Here is a 21905-nt window from a genome sequence, read left to right on the forward strand (position 1 = left end):
AGCACTGAAACTGGTATCAGCCACTGAGTTTTAGCTTCACCTTGTAGACAAAAATGTTTCTAGTCCACAAATTTGCAAAGACATTCTCAACATGCTCAGAGCAGTGGAAAAAGAGAATTCAGTTGTGATAGTTGTTTTCTAGCCTCACAATTTCTTAGCTCACCTTGTTATTATAGCAAAACGTGTAGCTTTTTGATTCACAGCCCTAGAATCTCTTCTGCCAACCTTCTGGGCAGATGTAGCATTGTGTGAGTTTATGCTGAAGTGAATAACACTGTGTGAACTATGCTGACAAGGTGATATTTGGATCTGGGACAAAACTGATTGTCTTTCCCAGTAAGTCGGCTTCATTTATTCACAGATTGTTCATATTTAACAGCACTCACTTTCCATTTCTTTTGTTTTGGGTACTATACTTATGTCACTGTTTTTGAACTATTCGCCATATATTAGTTTATCTCAACAAGGTGAAGTGGTGAGGCTGGCTCCATCTGGGGCTGCATCTGCACTGCAGAATTAATACAGTTTGACAACCCTTTAATTGCCATGGCTCCCTCCTATGGGATTTGTAGTTTGCTGTGGCACCAGAGCTCTCTGATAGGGAAGGCTAAATCTATCACAAAATTACAAAACCCAAAATGCCATCGCATTGAACCGTGGCGGTTAAAGGGGTGTCAAACTGCATTACTTCTGCAGTGCAGTGCAGATGTAGCCTGGATTTTCATTTCTTTTTTGATGTACCAACTTCCGTGATCTATCACTGGATGGAGAGAGACAAAAATATGGATTGAAACAAAAGAAGAATCTGTGGGTATTCATGGAGTGGATCTAGATTTAGGATGATTCTAGATGAAACTCTTATTCTGCAATTAACCTGTGTGCTCATTGTATTTGTTTTTCAAGGGATCCCCATGACATCCCTTTCTGTTTCTAATCCTTCCATTTGCCCATTTCTTACAATGTCTTTTATATTTCCCCCAGAGTTTGGGAGGGATTCTTTTGGGGTTTTTTGGCTACAGCTTCCAGAATCCTGGACCAGCATGTCCATTGGTAATGTTACATTAAAAGCTGGCGCTTCTGATGTCAATGAGATGATGGACCTACTCTGGGTTTAAATCCAAATGTTATAGAAGCTATCCAAGGTAATAAACTCTAAACCCCAATTAGGTAGCTCTTTTCATGCTAAAATCCAGCAGAAACTCCCCACCAACTCTTGACAATGGAGCCACAGCCTTCTACTGCCATGTTGGCTGTGAGCTGTAGACCTTATCCATGCACAATAATCTCAGATCTGGATTAGGCCCATGAGTGCTTTCTTCAGAGTAAGTGTGAAAATGAAGCTTAGTGGATTCCATTGCCTGAATCCTATTAGTAGTCGCCAATTAAAGTAGACCCAGTGAATCAGTGGAATTTACTTATGGGCTGGCTCACCATCCAACATTTGAGTTAATGGGTCTAATCTAGATAGGGTTATTAATAGGATTCAGTTTTATGTATTTAGTTTAGTGAGAAATTTGGGTTTACATCTGAATCCAACCAATGGTTTTCACAATGGCTCTATGGCATCTCTGGTAGTCAGGAGGCAACCTGTCACTGAATACTATCAACTGAGGGGGACAATATCCAGAGCTTTTTGCTAGGTGCCCTTTATGTAGAGTCAAATTACTTGTTATTTTTACTTAGCAAGAAATCATTAAGTTTCCTTGAGGGGTTTGGGATACTTATTGGGTTTTTGCTATGGCTGATTTCTCTGTGTGACTACTGCCATCAACAAAGTAATTTTTGGAACAGGAGCAAAACTGCTTGTGCAGCCCAGTGAGTTACTTTTAGCCAATATATAAAGAGCCTATATATTTCTTAATATAGCCTATGTAGGGTTATAAATGTCTAGGAGTGTCCATTCTGAAACTGGCCAAAGATTTTGTTTTGGACTACAACTCCCATTATCGCTGGTCATTCTTGCTGGGGTCAATGGAAGGCATAGTGAAAAACATCTAGAGGGCACTGATTTGGACAGACAGACGTTGTTTCTTTTCAGCGGTAGCTAGCGATAGTAGTTTATGGGAAACAGCAACCGAGCATTTGTCCATAGTTAATGGGAGTGATGATGGAGAAGCAAGAGGTGGCAAATGGGGCTGCATCTGTGATGGAATCATGGGATTTGTAGTTCATTGTGGCACCAGAGCTCTCTGACAGAGAAGGCTAAATATTTCACAAAACTACAAATCCCAGGACTTCATAGCACTAAGCCTGACAGTTAAAGTGGTGTGTGTTATTTGGGACAACAGCTCCCATAATCCCTTAATGCAGGACCAAAAAAACAACCCAGCCATAATTATATTTGATAAGGTTAGAAGTAGAAAATACCACTCTCCTTGTGAGTTTAGCTTTCATTATAATGGGTTTTGTGTACATGGGTGGAAATATGGCTTCCACATCACAAGTGGATTGTATGTGATTCACTTACCAGTTTTTGTCATGGGGTGCATCACTGTCTGAATAGACAATCCAACTGGAAAACCACCTTTGGATCAGGAACAGTCCTGACTGTAATACCTGGTGAGTGACAGTCTCTGGAAAGCCTAGAAAAATGACCCTTGAGGATTGCAGCTGCCCGAGTCTTTCAGCCGCCAGGACACTGTGATATAAAAAATAAATGAAAAAATTGAATTCTGGTTTTTATTTTAGAGGACTGGGCATGAATTCTGTTAGAGCTGCATCTGCGCTACAGAATTAATGCATTTTGACACTACTTTAACTGTCTTAGCTCCATTTTATGCAATCCTGGGATCTGTGGCTTGTTATGGCACCAGAGCTCTCTGACAGAAGATTAAATATCTCACCAAACTACAAATTTCAGAATTCCATAGCACTGAGACATGGCAGTTAATGTGGTGTGAAACTGTATTATTTCTACAGTGTAGATGCAACCCAGGATGCTTATCAGGAGAATTAAGGGATTGTTTCTTGTTTGGAAGAGATTTCATGGCCTCACAGGTCTTCCCTCCCCGCAGTTCTTGTCTTTTACCCAGAGTTCTCCTTATGCCTTGGGCCATTTTTGTCAAGGTAGGAAATACTGTGGGACTCCCAGGGCTACACTAAGCTCATCTTTGGCAGTGGGACTAAACTAATGGTGACACCAAGTAAGTTTGCCAGCCCTTCATTCTTTTTATTGTACTAGATGTTCAAGATGTGCCTTCCCACACCAAAACTCCATACTCCATGTTTTGAATTAACTTGTTAAACAGAAGCTGTATACATAACGAGTGGTTGGGCTGGGTAAGAGATCTTCTATGTAATACCAATAAAGTCATCAAAATGTTGCTTTCCTTTTTTTTTTTTTTGAATTTTAAATTTTTTTTCATTAAGCATTTTAAAAACATATCAAAACAAACATATACTATCATTATATAAAATATAATCCAATACATCATATAAAATCTTTATATTTAACTTCTTTACATACATGATGACTTCCTGAATGAATGTTGCTTTCCAACTTCTGAGCCTTGGTGTATGTCTAATAGCTAAGAGCCACCAGCCAACATTGAAGGAAGGATCCTACTGCTATTAATGTATGGTTTTTTAAAAATAAATAAGTAAACAAATAAGATCATTGTATAAGTACTGTACAAAACCAACAGCATCTTTGGGTCATTCTCTTGAGCACATTTGGTCAATTCAAGTATTTAACACATACTTAAATCTCTCCCACTAAAAATCAATTATAAAATGCTCAGCTTTGTCTGGACTGGGTCTTGGCATCAAAAAAAGCAAACACAGGTAATCTCATTTACTATAGGATGAGTCTCCCTTATCTGAAATGCCTGGGACCAGAAGTGTTTTGGATTCTGGAGTTTTTCAGATTTTGGAATATTTGCACATATATAGCGAGATATTTTGGAGATGGGAACCAAGTCTTGACATGAAATTCATTTATCTTTTGTATACATAAATGAATTATACACATAGCCTGAAGGTAATTTTATAGACAATATTTTAAATAATTTTGTGCATAAAATAAAGCTTGTGTTCCTTAAACCACTAGAAAACATAGGTTTCAGCGACCTTAGCCACCCATGTGGACAGTTTTGAATATTTCAGATTTTGAAATTCTGGATAAGGGAGACTCAACCTGTACTTATTCTTCCATGTTCTCTCCCACTTATACTATCAATAAGATAAATAATTCAATACTGACTCTGCAGCATAGAGGTAGCTGTCCCAAAACTCTCCTATTTAAAGGCAGAATTTGTCAGAAAAGAACGTTTCTAGCCCCCAAAGTAGATTTAAAGTTAGGGTAATTCAAAATTCCTCTATTTCTGGCCATAGAAGATACGTTGAATTCTGGATTGCATTGTACATCCATTGTTAGATTTTGTCCAGAGAATGTTTGGGGCATAGTTGGAGAAATTATGGTTGACAAGAAAGAGCAGTACTTCTCCCTCCTTTTCTTTGGTTATTTCTGTGTATGATAAGCCTGTGATTAAGAAGCGAAGTAGTGATGTTTTTCACTAAAATACAGAAGTGATGTGCTAGAGATCTTGATTTTGATCTCCATGATGTTTATGAGCTGGCATCTATTCTTTAATTCCCTTTCTCCTTTTTATTTTCAATATCTCCCTGGGCCAGCTACATTTCCTACCTATGGATTTTGTGGAGAAAAGAAGTGTATACTGTTGTTGTAGAGACTCAGCTGCTGGCCTTTTTGTTATGGCCAGAAGTACTGTGTGAATACAGGAAGCGCAGGTTACAAACCGGTTTTTGGGAAAGGAACAAGATTAGTTGTGAAGCCAAGTAAGTAGCATAAAATATCAGAAATGTGTATGCACTTATTTATATTTAATCTGTGCATGGCATGTTCTCTAATCAATAGAAATGTAAAAATACCAATTCTTCAGTAGACTAGAGGTCCATCTGGAAGGATAAATGACAGAATCTAGGCACACTAGACACTATTATTCTGTCAGTGCCTCAACAGGTATGTTTTGGGCTCACAAGAATAGCATGACAATGGAATTCAGCTAACATATTCTGCATCCAGATGTTAAAAGTTTAAATGGGCTGCTGAGTGTTTCATTAATAGACTATTGCTGGGGTAGTGATAGTAGACTGTTGCTGGAACAGAGATCCAGTGTAGTATAGTGGTTTGCGTGTTGGACTAGGACCTTGGAGTTGTTGTTATGAGTCTTCAAGTCATTTTCAATTTATGGTGACCATAAGGCATGGGGTTTTCTTAGCAGAGGGGGTTTACCATTGCCATCCTTTGAGGCTGAGCTATTGTGATTTGTCCAAAGTTATCCAGTGAGTTTCCATGGCCAACTGGGAGGATTTGAACTCTCCAGAGTCAAAGTCCAACACTCAGACCACAACACCAAGCTGGCTTTAATAGGACCTTGAAGACCAGGGTTCAAATCCCTGTTAAGTCATGGAATCCCACTAAGTGACCTTAGACAAGTCACATTCTTTCAGCCTCAGAGAAAGGTACTAGCAAACCTCCTCTGAAGGAATCTAGCCAAGAAAACCCCATGATAGATTCACTTTAGGGTCACCTAAATAAAAAATGACTTGAAGGCAAACAACAATAATTGCTGTAGCTTTGGTGATACATTTATTAAGCCAGCCCAAAAGGTTGTGCACAAACAAAACACTACTTTTTATTTGTCTAATGAAGATAGGCTTTGGAAATAGACTACTAGATATGCTGATAGGAAACGACTAGCTCTTCGATGCTGCCGCAATAGTTCATTCCTTTCTAGGTCATTGGTACAGAAGGAACACTAGAAATGAGAAGGCTATAGTTCTGACCCACAGAGACTGTGCTTGTTTGAAGCAGATTTCCAGCTAAAAAACTGAATTGGCCGAGAGCTATCTATCTATCTATCTATCTATCTATCTATCTATCTATCTATCTATTCAAGACCAGCAAAAGGGCTCAAGCTCGACTCAGGCTTGCATCCTTCCAAGGTCGCTAAAATGAGTACCCAGACTGTTGGGGGCAAATTAGCTTACTTGCTAATTAGCTTACTTGCTGTTCACCGCTCTGATCGTTGGAATAGCGGTATATAAATAAAACATATTATTATTATTATTATTATTATTATTGTTAGAGAAGATAATTCTAAATGGCCATTCCCTAAACTGAAAATCCCAGGATTTCACAGGAGGCAGCTATAGCAATTAGTGAAATAATAGCACCATAACAGTGTAATGTGATATTGTCTATTGTGTTGTTAGTGTTGGTGTTGGTGTCTTTCCTCCCCGTTTTCATCTTCTCTACAACCCTGCGAAGTAGGATGGTCTGAATGATAAAGACTAGTCGTATGTCATCCAGTGAGCTGAATGAGCAAGTAGGGATTTGAACTCAGATCTTCTCAATCCTGGTCCTACACTCAAACCACTACACTAAGCAGTCTTCCAAGATTAAAATGTGAGGAACAGGGAGAAGAGATGGAGAACCTGTCTACTCTACTAGACTGATTTTGTTTGTGACTCACCATTACAGGTAGTCACTAGAAATGCCAACAAATGCCAAAGGTAGGGCTGGCTAAAGCTGTTCTTTGGCCAAACATATGGATAGGTAAAGAGGTAGCCACTGGCAGGTTTATGCTAAAGTTAAAATCACTGTGTGAATTTTGGAAACGCCAAGCTGATATTTGGATCTGGGACAAACTTGCTCATCCAACCCTGTAAGTCTGCTTGACTGGCTTCAAAGTGTATGACATTTACTCTTTATTTCTGATAAAGAATATTCTGATATTTCAGCTGACCCGTCCTATGGTTTTGTCACACTCTCTGCCATGCTGTCCAGCATTTGGATACCTCCAGACAGAAGGTTCCTACTGTTCACAATTAATGTGTTTTCTGTCTTTCTCACCCCCTTGCAACCCGTTTTCTTGGGTGTGAAAAAAAGAAAGAACAAATAATGGGGAAACACATGTGTACGATAATATATTTTGGAAATTTCCATTAATGGGGCAGTGAGACTGCACAGTAAAAGCTTTGTTCGGAAGCACTCTTTTGTTCCAAAGATGTGACCTCCCTCCAAATCCTGCATTTCTCATATATAAAGTGCCCTATTCATTTCAGACTGGGGTTCAGAAGTTGTGTCCCTTTAGATATTGTTGGATTACAAATCCCATCCACCCATGACCAGTGTGATGGATAGTGATGGAGGTTGGATCCTAACAACTTCTGTGGATTCCTATGTTCCTCATCCTTGATGTAGAGAGGAATTTTCATGGGCCCATCCTATGGAATTTTGGGATTTGTAGTTGGGGAAGTCTTTTGGATTCTCTGTTAAAGAGTTCTAGTCCATTCTTATGTGATTGCGGCTCTGTTCCTTACATTGAAACAAACAAGGCAGTCAAAAAATCCTTTGTGTCTACAGGACTTACTTCTGAATTGAAATCTCCTCCTAGTTGTCAGATGCCATTTTGTTTTGTCTAAGGATGTGAGTTTTTGTCTTAGTCTAAACCAGTGTGTGAATGTTGGAGCAAGAAAAGTAACCTTTGGAGGTGGCTCCAGACTTCTCGTTTTCCCCAGTAAGTGTCAGCTATTTTGTTCATGCTCACCATCATACTACACACTCAGAGCCGACATACCTTACAACACTGTTACAAACAGACAGGCAATGTTGAATGCATTTTTCATCCATAGCATGGTCAGATTGAAAATTGGAAAGGGTACTTTCAATGAATTTGCAGGCAATGAAATTTCAGTGGGTGTCACTTGTGACCTGCTTCCATGTCAAGCATCGCCTGCTGAAATTCCCTCTTGCAAAAGCCATTAAAAGTCCAAAAGCCCTCTCCAGTTTTCCCCCTGGCACCCCTATATAAGACCAATAGAGTACATAGCAGAATGCTCTGGTAATCTCAGAAGTCTGACATTTTGTAAAGGCGGCTTTCACAGTGTTGCTACCACTGGCTTTAATAAGCTCCTATTTGGAAGTGGAACCAAACTCATTGTTCGGCCTGGTAAGCCAATATATGAATGAATATATGTTCATAGCTTGGAAGCAATGAGTTACAAGTAACATAGTTATCTTTAATTAGTTAACTGGAGGGTGACTAACGAGAATGTCATGATGTTCCAATTCAAAAATAACATAATAAGCTAGAACCAAATTACTTTCTTGCTGTAATAAAGAAAAGTTTCTCACTTCTTTCAGAAATTATTTTTAAAGGCCACATTTAAAAAGTCTTTGGGCTTTTTAATTTCAGGTTTTAAGCCATTTTTTAAAATCAATCCTACGAGGTTTCTCCACTCTCTCACCAGAACTACAAACAATCCTGTTTGAACACTGCTTTAACTGTCATGGCTCAATGTTATTGAATTCCGGCAATCGTAGTTGGTTGTGGCACCAGAGCTCTCTGGTAGAGAAGGCTCAATGTCTCACGAAACTACAGTTCCCAGAATTCCACAGCATTAAACCATGACAATTAAAGCAGTGTCAAACTGCATCATTTCTGCGGTGGAGATCAGACCTTGGAAGGGATTTTACAGCTCAGATAGGTTTTAAAAATAATCCCAGCTATCACCATCTCTTGATCCTCAATTCCACTCTAGACTCAATGTCGTCTAGTGTTTTTTTTATTATAGCGCCCAGAGGATTGGGGATTTTGGAAGTTGCAGTCCAGAAAAGTAACATTTCCAAATTCGGCTTTATCTACATAGAGCAATTTTTTGCTAAGGCAGAAAACACTGTGGGTCTACAGGCAGTTTCAGTAAGCTAACCTTTGGAAGTGGGACTAGGCTCGTTGTCACACCAAGTAAGTTTCATGCCTTAACTTCTTCCAAGAAATAAATTCCCTGCAGACCTTTACCTCTGCAGAGAAAGGAGTACTTTTGATGAATCTCCAGTAAGTATGTTAGACAAGTGAAGGTGCAAGTGAAGGTAAACCAAGGACCACTGTAAGTGATCACTGTGATGTTATGCATTCTAGAAACAAATCTAACTTGGGCAAAGGGAATGTGTCTGCTCCTAGACTTTTTAAACTTTCCTTTAATATGAAAATGGTTGGAAACATGATCTTAAAACCTGTTTTATTGGATCAGACCCTCAGATCCAACAGTGGACAGTCATAAGTGTAAAGCATCCCTAGTTGATTTCAATCCAAGGATTAAAAATTTAACCGGACTGTAGCAGAGGATTATCTGATGGGCCAATAGTTTTATTATGGCATGATCTAGAAGTGGTCTGTCATCCACTTTCTTCATCTGGAGAGCACTTCATCCATATGATGACTTATAACGTATAATGACTTATAACCCATGAAAGTGCATGGTTGAATAAAAGTGTTAGTCTTTAAGGTGCCACTAGATTCTTTTGCTGTCCATTGTTAAAAGGAACTAAAGGAAGGGATATGATAGCCCTATTTAAATATGTGAAGTAATGTAAGACAGAACATGGGACAAATATCTTTTCTGCAGCTCCAGAGAATAGGACATGGAGCAATAGATTCAAACCACAGAAAAAGAGATTCCACCTAAACATTAGGAAGAACTTCCTGATGGTAAGAGCTGTTTGACTGTGGAACACACTGCACTAGAGTGTGGTGGAGCAACAATCCCAACTAAACAGAGGCTGCATGGCCATCTGCCGGAAGTGCTTTGATTCTATGTTCCTTCATGGAGTGAGATTGGATGGCCCTTGGGTTCTCTTCCAACTCTGTGGGCCTAACTAAACTGGGGGTTCACTTTCCTAAATTTGCGTACAGCTATTTGGAAAGCAAAAAGTCTCAAAATCTGAGTTTCCAAAAATGTGATACAGGAGTTTGTGAAATTTAGGGCATATCCCTTTCTGCGAGTAAATCCACACTATATAATTATAGTATTTAGATACCTACTATTTTTAACTGCACCATCCTAGGATTTGGATATTTGAAAGGCACTAGTTCTCTCCATTTGGCTGCTCTCATGCTGCAGTGGAGAACTGTGAGTGCATTCACCAAACTACAAATCCTAGGAGTCATAATGAAAGTAGTATCAAACTGCCTCAATAGTGCCATGTGGCTACAGCCCAGGTTCAGGAATGAATTTTAAAAATTCCACAGGTCCAACCTTCTGTGTACTTCCCTTTCATCTCTTTCATTGTTACAATCTATAGGAGATGGAATATAGTCATAGATGGCAAAATACTAGAGGTTTTTGAGAGGCTATGGATCACTGTGGGCATATACAGGCGGGCGGAAGCTGATCTTTGGCAAAGGAACCATTCTGAATGTGAATCCAAGTAAGTGGGATGGTTTGTCCTCTCCCTCCATTATGTGAAATGGACAAAAAATACTTTATGATTATATGATATATATGATTACAGGTTGAGTGTCCCTTATCCAAATTCAGAAATTCAAAATACTCCAAAAACCAAGACTTTTTCATAAGTGGCTGACATAAAACATTATTGCATTCTAATGATCCATCGTACACAAACTTTGTTTTATGCACAAACTTATTAAAAAAATTATTGTATAAAATTACCTTCAGGCTCGGTGTAGGAGGCGTTTATAAAACATAAATGAATTTTGTGTTTATATTTGGGCCCCATCTCCAAGATATCTCATTAGGTAAATAGATGCAAATAGAGGTACCCCAAAATACAAACCAAAAAACCCACACATATCAAAAACCCCTCACAAACAAACAAACAAACAAACAAACCACCTGAAATCCAAAACGCTTCTGGTCCCTAAAATTTTGGATAAGGGCGACTCAACCTTGAGAGAGAGAAATATCACCATAAGATTTTTTAGCAGCAATCCCAATTTTGGGGGAGAGAATTCTTGCTTTTCTTGTTACCTTATCATTTTTATAAACAATATGAATACAAGAATAGGTATATTCAGAGAAGGAAAACAATAGCTTCCTCTTATTATTTATCCTCTTGATGTTTGTGTTTTAAGATAACCTCTCTCTGTACAGAGAGGCACAAATGGTGTAGAAGAGATTAGAAAGTCTTGTAATTCATGATTTTGTCTAATTTGAAATGACAGTGGCATTATTTTTTTTAAAAGGCTGTGTTTTTGTGTGGTGAATACCCTAAACAATATTTGTGTTGCACTCGAGGGAATATGAATATGAATACTTCTTTTTTTAAAGCAAGCGTAAGCAACTATTCAGGAATTGGGGACAGTTGACATCCCTGTCCTACTGCAGTGCTGCATCTGGTCAACACCAGAAGTGATATTTTGTCACTACTAGTCACACTTTTTGTGCAATTTTCATCCAAAACCCACTGTTTGTTGAGGATTGGAGGAAGCTAAATTGCTATATTTGCATGCAGTTTATTAATTTATTTGAGACGCTCAAAAATTGCCCCATCCATTGCCCCAAATATTTGGGTGGGTTCTCGGTCTTTAGTTCAGCAATTTCATGTGGTCTCAGAATATACTTTTCTAACTGTTTGTAAAGCCATGCTCTTCTTTAATTTCCCAAAACCCTTCTCTAGGATATTCTTCATAAAGATTGTTCTTCCTTTCAAAAATTAGTGAACCATGAATTTGTTTTGAAACTTTTTTAAAACTCCATTTCCCAAATTATCACTGTTCTATCTGTAACCAGGAATAGGGCCCAAGTGCCCAAGGCTAAGCAATGGGTGCAGAGTAGAACAAAACAGGTTATTCAATCCCTGGTGGACCATGAATGGAACCAGGGAGGGAGGAGAAGAAAGCAAGATGCAAGGAAGCCCCATGATTGAAGAAGCCTGTGAAAAATGATGAAAGCTTTCACTCCAGTACCTTGTCCTTATACCATTCCTTTGTTCAGCTCTTTCCTCTGGGTTCTCCTTGTGCCTCAGCAATTTTTGTCAGGGCAGGAAGCACTGTGAGTCTACTAGTGGCAACTGGAAGGTAACCTTTGGAAGTGGGACTAGACTGATTGTAAAACCAAGTGAGTTTCATTCCTTTCATTTTGGCAATGTAATAATAGTTCAGGCTATCTCCCTGACCTTCCCTGGTCATCTATAAACCCTTGTTGTTGTTGTTGTTGTTGTTGTTGTTAAAAGCCTTTGAGTTGATCTCAACTCAAGGTAACCCTGTGGATGAGACATTTCCAAGACTCCTATCTTCTACTGCTCTGCTTAGGTCCTGTAAATTCATACCCATGACCTCTTTAATAGACCCCATCCATCTCTAAGATGGATGATAGAATCTATTTCTAAAATGGATTAAGAAATCATCATCATCATCATCATCATCATCATCATCATCATCATCATCATCATCATCATCATCCAGCATGCGGACTTCCTTTCTTTCTACATCCCATCACCCTTCCTAGCCTTATTGTCTTTTCCAATGAGTTGTGCCGAAGTACAACAGTCTCAACTTAATCATCTTGGCTTCCAGAGAGATTTCTAGCTTGATCTGTTCTATGGCCCATTTGTTTGCCTTTTGGCTATCCATAGGTCAGTACTCTTCTCCAGTACCACTTTCAAATCAATTGATTTGAATCAACTCCCTCCTCTCCCCCAAATCCTACAGAAATAGAAAGAAGGTGCTAGTTTATAAAGCATTGTTAATCTCCTCAAAGCCATCCCCACAGCTTTGGAGCCCATTTAGGTCTTCCTCTCTCCTTCACCTGCTATTAAAATATATCTATATCATTTCCAAAATTGGTATCATTATTAATATAGACATAAATGCATGCACCAGTGAAGGAGAAAGGGACCCGTCTGTCTGTCTGTCTGTCTGTCTGTCTATCTATCATCTATCTATCATTGTTTTTGTGCAATGTGTTACATAGTACCAATAATTCTCACTGAATTTTGAGTAAAAGTGGGATGTTGTTTCAGCTTTTCCTTATTATCTAACCCTTACAAGATATCAGGTACTGAAGACTGACTATGTCTGGAGGTTTTTGAGGAACTATGAATCACTGTGGGTATACAAGTGGATATAAGATGGTTTGGGGGAAAGGAACATTCCTGAAGGTGAATCCCAGTAAGTTTCACAGCTTATTTTCTTTTGTAGACAAGATTTTTTGTGGGTTTTTCAGACTAATGTGGCCATGTTCTAGAAGAGTTTATTCCTGATGTTTCACCAGTATCTGTGGCTGGCATTTTGAAGATTCCAGCTATGATAACTTGGACACATTGGCCTGAATCCTGTTGATTAATGCCAAGTAGCCATTGAATCGCTTGTGCTATAGTGAGTCAATACATAAGTAACATTGATTTGTCACAGTGGGTTTACTCTAGTCAGGATTAATCCTACGTTTTAGGTCATGAAGAGCATTTTTGGTCCCAGACAGCCTGAACACATATTTCTCAACAGCATCCATTTGTGGTGCAATGAGCAAGGCAAGCCACCTTCAAATAGATGTGCCTTACAAAACAACTCATTATATAGCTCAAGAGTAAGAAATAGCTTCAGACATGGTGCTGGCCTTCTGTTCAAAGTGAGAACAATAAACAAACCCATAGAATGGGATGCTCTCAAGCCATTTATTTCACTAAAGCAGATCTTAAGTCCCAGTCTATAATGCGACAGTGGGGAACCTCTGGTCTTCCATATATTGTTGGATTCCAACTCCCCTCAGTTCCATCCAACAGGGTCAGTAATGGAACCTGCAGTCCAACAACATCTGAAGGATCACAGTTTCTCCATGTCTATACAGCAGGCCCTCCACGTTTGCTGGGGTTAGAGATGTGGGATGCCTGTGAAATTGGAAAAATCTCAAATTAAAAACAAAACAAAACCAAAAACAAGAATACTTTTTTTTAACCTCAGAGAACACCTCTCTAGGAATCTCTACAGCCTCCAGCACAACTCTATGGCCAACTTCTGCCATACGTTGATCATAGAATTGTGCTGGAAGACCTACAAATGCATAGAGTTCTGTTCTCTCTAGGTATCTCTTGATCCAATATCTGGTGGAAATTGACCATAGCGTCATGCTGGAGGACCTAGAGATTCCTAGAGAGAACTTATTGATCAAATTAACAAATAATCAAATCTGCCAATAATCAAAGCCGCAAATGTGGAAGGCTGTCTGTACTTACTTTCTCATCCAACAACCTGTTCCCCTCCATTCATGCTTAGCTAGGTCTTGATGATATAAATATGGAGCTCATTTGAGTTTGGATGTCTCGTAGTTCCAAAGAAAAGGCTAGCTCCAAGTTGACTATGGAAATAAAATTCATTGATCTTGTGGTGGAAAGGAATAGGGGATTGTCTTATGGGAAAAGAGATATCTATCCATATGAAAACTGGAGTGTTTCAAGAACAGATGAGATGTTTGGATGGATCCCTGAAATCCTACGGCCAGTTTATGTGTGCTTACATGTAGCCTATAAGCACATTAGTTTATCATCAGTCTTGTTGGTGTAAGCAAATTTGGAGGTGGATCATCTGAATTTTAGAGAAAACAAATTTGTTTGTGAAATTACAAGTTATTATTGGGTAGATTTTTTTACAAATGACCAAGAGACCAGGAACAATCTGAAGGCCACCATTTTGTAAAGGTATGGTGCATAGTGTTAGTGGATATGACAAAGTCATATTTGGAGGTGGGACCAAACTTGTAGTTCATCCTGGTGAGTCCTCATTTTTGTTCCTGTTCATGTTTAAGGAAATGCTTGTAATGCCATATTTATCCTTGTGAGAATTATATGTTGATTTCATTCCACAAAATAATTGAAATTTTAGAACCACTCTTCCTTTACCTGTGAAGTGCATGGGATGCTTAGTTTCAAATCATCATGCTATGATAGGTTTCAAAATTCAGTTTTGTGAGAGAATGACTCTTTGGAGTGGATGAGTGTGGTCTTGTGCATGGTGTATTAGCACTACAATGTTCATGTTTATTTAATTCAAGGGAGTGCATTACAGCTAGCTAGCAGAAAAATGGAAGTCTCTCATCAAACTATGAATCCTAGAATTTTGTAGGATGGAACCACTGCAGTTAAAGTGGAATGAAGCTGGTAAGTATGTACAGTGTAGATACACACAGAGGCAGAATGAGAAGACTTTTCCTCACCTCTTCTACCTTATTACACCCCTTTTTCAATTTACCACTGCATTCCTTGTTGAATGCTATCTATCCTGACAAGAGATCTTTCTGTTATGGAACAAAATACTTTTATCAATTCCTGCAAGAACACTATGGGTCCTGAAGCAGAAGTATATGCTCATATTTGTCTGTACATAATATCATGAGGTTAGGTAGCATGTTGTAGGCCATGTCTCACAGAGCCACCATTTTGTAAAGGTGGATTTCACAGTGTTAACACAGATGGATGGAAAATCATATTTGGAAGTGGGACCAAAGTTGTTGTTATTCCTGGTAAGCTGTCATTCTGGTCTATACCCATGTTTGTTATGAGTAAGACTTTTATGTGACTTCTTGATTAATTCCACAACTTAGTCCTTTATTGAGTTGGGGTCTGCCATGTGCTTCTTTGATCATAGAGGCTGTGAAATATCATTTCACTAGATCTTTATACCTAGAGGGAATTGTATGTTGGGAACAATGGATGGACCATAAAAAGATTGTACAAAAGCAAACTGCTTCATTTCCACTTTGTAGCTGTGGTTCACCATTTAACCATCCTTCACCCCATCTAGCCACAGTCTAAAATCTTTATAGTAGGTTTCTGACAGGAAGATGGAGTCACATATGGCGCACCTTCCCCACATTTTCACCCAGTCTCCTATAAGAATGATTAAGTATAGTCTGAACCCTCTAACCTGAATCCTGCTCTTAGTCCCAACTAAATCCATTGGATTAATGGGATTTGCATTGACTCCGCATTCAGCGATTGATTCCACCATCCTTCTCTACTTGGGACTAACTAATAGGATTGAGGATACTGTTTTTAGAAACAAATAACTGGATTTGTTGCAAGACTGAAATCTATTGCATGGTTATATCTACTTTTGACTGTCAAATTGTTGATGCCAGTTGAATTTATTTAGATGAGTGCCATCCACTTGATTTATGTTCAGGAAGCTTCAAGGAAGATCTGACTATAAAAACAACAATAACAACATCCCATAAGATTTCCATCCATCCCATGGATGGATGGATGGATGGAAATTAGGGGAGAAAAGTGCAGAGACTGCATGTTAAAAAGATGCAATGGAATAAAATGTATTGTGACAATAGAAATCAGGATAAAATGGAGATGTGATTGGAGATTTGGGGCAGAAAGCAAGTAAATTGTTGCTTCTCTTGACATATGACTAAAATGTCTCAGGAATATAGATGAAAAATATGGTAGATACTGTCCACATTACGATAGAAAGAATGAATTGAACCTTCTGACTGATAGTTTTTGTCACAATAGCAAACACTGTGTGAATACAGGTAGCTACAAAGTCATCTTTGGAAGTGGGACCAGGCTTCATGTTGAACCAAGTAAGATGTGTGCATTACGTTTGATTAAAGAATTTCTGCATTTTGTTTGCTTTCCCTGGAAACGGATTGCCAATGACCATGGATATATTGGGAAGACATGGCAAATAATATTCAAATGGTAGTTATTTCTGCTGAATTAAACATCTTCCCATCATTGGTGATTCTTCTCATAAATCTTGGATTGGACCCTGATGTAATCATACTTAGAGCAAAAGCAAATAAGTGAAATTTAACTTAATCATGACTAACTCAAGTCTTCCTGCTCTCAGTATGAAGTCTGGGTCCAATCTCTTATACTTTCCACAAAATTTAATAGAGTGGTAGAACATATAATAGTGAAGTTAGAAAAAGGTAATAGCTACATTAGAAGATGATTTTGCTGTAGATATAGGAACACATACATTTAACCCCATCCCCATGATTTTATGGGATGTTTGCACAACCAGGGTGTGTATATCGCAAATGGAATTGTGTATGAGTATTCGTTGTTTTTAAAAATTGCAGTTCCCCACATGCTCAATCGCAGTCTTTCAAGGTACTCATGGAGGTGTGTGTGTGTGAGATATGGCTTCCTAAGGTATGAATGAAGTATATCAGTCAAAAGCCCTTATCAGATGAGTCTGGAACTGGGGGTCTTCAGCACTGGGCGGTTCGAATTCACGTTATTTCGCACAATACCATCATACCTGGGAGCCCCTCCGAATTGGTATGATTCAAATTGGCCAATACGCATTCGCGCGAAGTGCATTCAGTGCAGAATGTTTTGTCACACCGGTGCTCAACATGAGGATTGGCCGATTCGTATCGGCCCCCTCGCACATGCTCAGTGGTGCCCTGCATGGGTTGCAACCTTAAACGCTTCCGGGGTGAAAGGGGAGGTCACGTCATGACAGCCCGGTAAACAGCTGGAGAGCCAGCTCATGCACATTAACAATCGCGATACAACGTGCCCTCTCTACATTCCTCTCTGTTTCCTCTCTACATTCCTGCTTGGTTTTAACGTTACCATGACCTTCCCTTGCAACAAATTAGCAATGCCCGGTTGTACGTGTGTGTGTGTGAGTGTGTGAATATGTATTCTGGGGGGGGGGGAGGACCAGTTCCAGCGGCTGTCAAAGAGGCTGGATGGCCATCTAAGTAAATGGGGATGCTTTTTTCCTCCTCCTCCTCCCGGCTTGGGAGCCAGCATAAGCTGCATCCCAAGAAGGGAACAGGCGCGGGGCCGCTAGAATCGCGGCGATCGCCGCCGTTCCAGCGGCCCCCGCGCCTCTTCCCTTCTTGGGATGCAGCCTATGCTGGCTCCCAAGCCGGGAGGAGGAGGAGGAGGCTGCCGGAACCACGATTCCAGCGCCCCCCCGCGCCTCTTCCCTTCTTGGGATGCAGCTTATGCTGGCTCCCAAGCCGGGAGGAGGAAGAGGAGGCCGCTGGAACCGCCCCCCCCCCGCTTCCCTGGAACCGGCAAGAGGAAAGACCCACCGGAAGTTAAAATTGGAATCTGGGGGTCTTGCGATGGAATTCAGGATTGGGTAGTCACACCAGAGCCATTCGCACTGAGATCGAACAGAGCCCCAATCCAGGATATTGCCAATCCCCTTATCAGCGCACTGGCCAACACGCTCCAAAAAGAGGAGCCAGTACGCATTCAGTTCGGCATCTCGCGCATTCACGTGAGTTCGGATTGGGCCATTCGAATGCTGGTATGATGGTATTGTGCGAAATAACGTGAATTCGAACCGCCCAGTGCTGAAGACCCCCAGTTCCAGACTCATCTGATAAGGGCTAAGAACATTAGAATTCCCTTGGCCCTACAGACATAGTTGCATGGTTCTTTGACACACTCAAGTTTTCTAGTGCACTTAGTCACTGTTGTGAATGGAAGATGGTCCCCAAGGAAAAAGTAGGGAAAGGGCATTTTGTTTCTTTTGCATGAATTAGGGTTTGAAAGTATGTGTAGGATGGTGGGCAGTATGATGTAGGATGCAACCACCAGTCTGGAAAAGGAACAAAAGCCTTTGTGAAATCCAGTGAGCACATACAGTTAAAAGTATCCAGCAGGAGGAATAGAAAATTGATCTCAGGGCATAAATGCTCAGTACAAATAGTCCCTTTAGACTGTTGGATAACACTCAGCCACACTGCAGAAACAAAGCAGTTTGACCACTTTAACTATCATGGCTTCATTCTGTAGAATGCTTGGATTTGAAGTTTAGTGAGATATCCAGCCTGGTCTATCAGGGAGCTCTGATGCCTTTGTGTGTTGTCTGCCTTCCAGTTGTTTCTGATTTATGGTGACCCTAAGATGAAACAATCATAGGGTTTTCTTGGCAAGATTTGTTCAGAGGTTTGTCATTGCCTTCCCCTGAGGCTGAGAATGTGTGACTTGCCTAAGGTCACCCAGTGGCTTTCCGTGGCCAAACAGGGATTGAACACTGCTCTCCAGGAGCCATAGTCCAACATTCAAACCATTATTCCACACTGGTACTTCACCAAATCTAAATCCTAGGATCCTGTAGGATAGAGTCATGGTCATTAAAATGGTGTTAAACTGCTCTGTTTCTGCAGTGTGGATACCCCTGCAAGTGGCCTGGTCAAACAGTGTGCTTTTTCAATACATACCTAAGTCTGAGACAAGGACAGTAATGCACTTTTAATGAGTGTGAGACTCTAATCAGTTTGGTGTAACTGAATGTATTTGTTCCCAATATTTTACATATAACCAACAAATGAGCATCTGTTTTAGGATTAGTAAGAACAGTGTGCTAAGACCAAGAAAGTATTAGAACCAAGAAACTATACCAACCTTTTCATATGAAACAGAGAATCTTTGGCCCTCCAAATGTTGACATGCTGCTACTCCCATCATAGCCTACCATTGGCCAGACTGGCTATAGTTGATGGGACCCAAGAGAAACCAAATAACTGTAGGGCGACAGGTTTCTCTGTTTTATATTTATTATTTGATTTATTGCTAAAGTTGCCCCAGTGTTTTTGCAGGGGATCCACCCCCCCCCCCCGAAAATGGAAAATCATCGATATTCAAGCCCCATTGGCTTGAATGGTGGTACGTGCCTCATTTTGTCCCCCTCCGTTTGCCACCCACGAATGGGCAAGGGATGCAGATTCCAAGTCTGTGAAAATGGAGGGGAGACTGTACTTTGAAGAAGAGTGAAAAAAAAAATAAGGAAAGAGGCAGCTATTCGAATAAGCAGTTTGTGTGTTTAATTATTTTTTAAATGGAAGAATGGAAATGACTGGAATGCTAGTGGAAATCATGCACCATTTTGTAAAGGCCAGTCTCACAGTGTTAATACTGGTAGTGGATGGGGCAAAATCACATTTGGAAGTGGAACCAAACTCCTTGTTCTCCCTAGTAAGTTGACATTTTTTCATGTCCTTATGTTTAGGGCTATTGGGGTTAGATGTCCACTTTTATAAAGGTTTTGTAGGAGTTCATGCAGTCCATGAGGTTGGGCCCAGATTCATGTTGGGTAGAAGACTTTAGCTTCCATTTGCATTTATGTTAACTTCCAAATAATAATATATATTTTAGGTCTTGCAAGGCCTGAGCTTTGGGCTGAACTATTTATGTATGTGTCTTAGGGTTTCTTAGCTACACTAAGCTCTCTGATAATTTAATTCTGAAGTTAGAACAGGAATGGGCAAGATGCAGTTTTCCAAGCATTGGTAGACTTCATCTCCCATCTGCTTAGCCTACATTGCCAGTGACGAGGGATACTGGGTGTTACAGTACAATAGCATCTGGAGGACCACATGATTTCCACCCCTGATTTAGAGAACAGCATTAAAAAGCAGACAAACTGTGGGATGGGGCTATTTAAAAATCTGAGTGAACCATAGAGCAGAACTAGGCTTAGAAATTAGCAGAGGGGCGCTATTTTGTAAAGGTGTGCTGCACATTGTTAATAGTGGTACTGGTTGGAGCAAAGTGACTTTTGGAAGCGGGACCAAACTCATAGTTCTCCCTGGTAAGATATGACTTTACATGTCTTTGTGTTGAGCGTTGAGTACAGGATGAGTATTATTAGGCTCTGTGGGAATGGCCATTTGTGACAAGTCATTCACCCCATTGCACAGAGGACTCCAGAAGACATTTTAGACCAGACCAGCTGAAATCAATGGGGCTTAAATAATCATAATTATTTAGATTGCAATGATCCATTTTAAGTGTAACCAAAGAGTATTCAGACTACACAATTCTATCATTGATACCGCTTTAACTGTCATGGCTTCATCCTATGGTATTCTGGGTTTGTAGTTTGATGAGGGGTACGTTGAATTCCTTCCCAGCAAATTCTGGCACTGTGATTGCAATACAGTATGCCAGCTACTTCATCAAATTTCTACTCCCAGAATTCCATACTGTGGAGACCTGGTAATTAAACTGGTTTCAAACTACTGTAGCTGTGCAGTGTGGATCCACTCTAAGTGTAGTGTGGATGCACTTTAAGGTCATTCTCAAGAGCATTTTCAAACATGGGATAACAGCCTCTAGTTTTAAAATATGATTACATTGTAATTAGCTTCCAGTATTTAAATGGAATTTTTTGAGATGTTATATATATTATATCTATGTAACATCTCAAAGCGCGCACACACACAAAATTATTTCAGACTTGTAGATTTTGTAGAACAACTGTGTCAAACCTAGGCCCCTTGTTTAAAACTGCTAAAGGGATGAGAATCCCTGTTTTACCTGTAACAAAGGTAAGAATTTTGTGGGACACATTTGTAGTATACCTGTTTTTGAAAAGATGCACAGCACAGTGCGTACTATGATGCAGGATACAAGCTCAGCTTCGGCAAAGGAACTAAGCTGTTAGTGAAACCCAGTAAGTATATAGGTATAATATTTCATCAAGAGAAATAAAAATTGATTTGAGGATTGGGGCTTCATAAATTTACCAGAATGCACCGTCAACATGATATAGCACTATTTTGGTAGTTTTTGAGAACTCTCATTATCAGCGTGCTAAAAGGATAGCTGTGTGATTAATAATAATAATAATATTTATTTATACCCCGCTCTTCAGCCAAGGCTATCAGAGCGGCTTACAGTTTGTTAATTAGACATTTCTAATTGAGTGGTTGAGTGGTTTTTCATCTGCAATTGGGGGGGGGGGCATACTGTGGCTCTCCAAGGTCTATATCGCACAGCCTCCACTCCCTGACTTCTATCGAATTGGGTGCAAATTCGGAAGTTAGGCTGATTTTATCCCATGGACATTTGTCTCAAAATGGATTGCCGTTGCCTCCAATGTTGAATTCGTGCCCCGTAAGTCACTTCAGCTGCCATTTTTTCCAATTCAGGGACCAGAAACTGTGTGATACAAGTGTTGGATTTCAACCCCCAAGATCCCTCCCCATTGCCTCTTCTGGCTACTTGTGATACTTGGGTTTGGAATAAACCAGGCTGATCCAAGAGTATTCTAGCCCATGCGGACCCAGCCTCAATCAACTCCTCTTTGTGGTTGCTCTGCCCAGTAAATGCACCACTTCAGCTTTTTAAATCTCCTCAGCAAGAAAACCAA

The 21905-nt window shown here is 39.9% G+C and overlaps 1 protein-coding gene across 1 annotated transcript in view; it reads left to right on the forward strand.

Annotated features, from left to right (window-relative positions):
- The window catches only part of LOC149304136 (T cell receptor alpha chain MC.7.G5-like), a 134543-nt gene that overhangs the window by 100949 nt on the left and 11689 nt on the right, over window positions 1-21905 (forward strand). Inside the window, exon 3 of the mRNA XM_089479683.1 lies at window positions 15232-15282. Coding sequence (XP_089335809.1) covers window positions 15232-15282 — 51 coding nt within the window. The remainder of the gene's footprint in view (window positions 1-15231; window positions 15283-21905) is intronic.

This window comes from Sceloporus occidentalis, unplaced genomic scaffold (assembly GCF_023333645.1).
Source record: "Sceloporus occidentalis isolate IW3139 unplaced genomic scaffold, rSceOcc1.0.p SCAF_14, whole genome shotgun sequence".
Classification (NCBI taxonomy): Eukaryota; Metazoa; Chordata; class Lepidosauria; order Squamata; family Phrynosomatidae; genus Sceloporus; species Sceloporus occidentalis.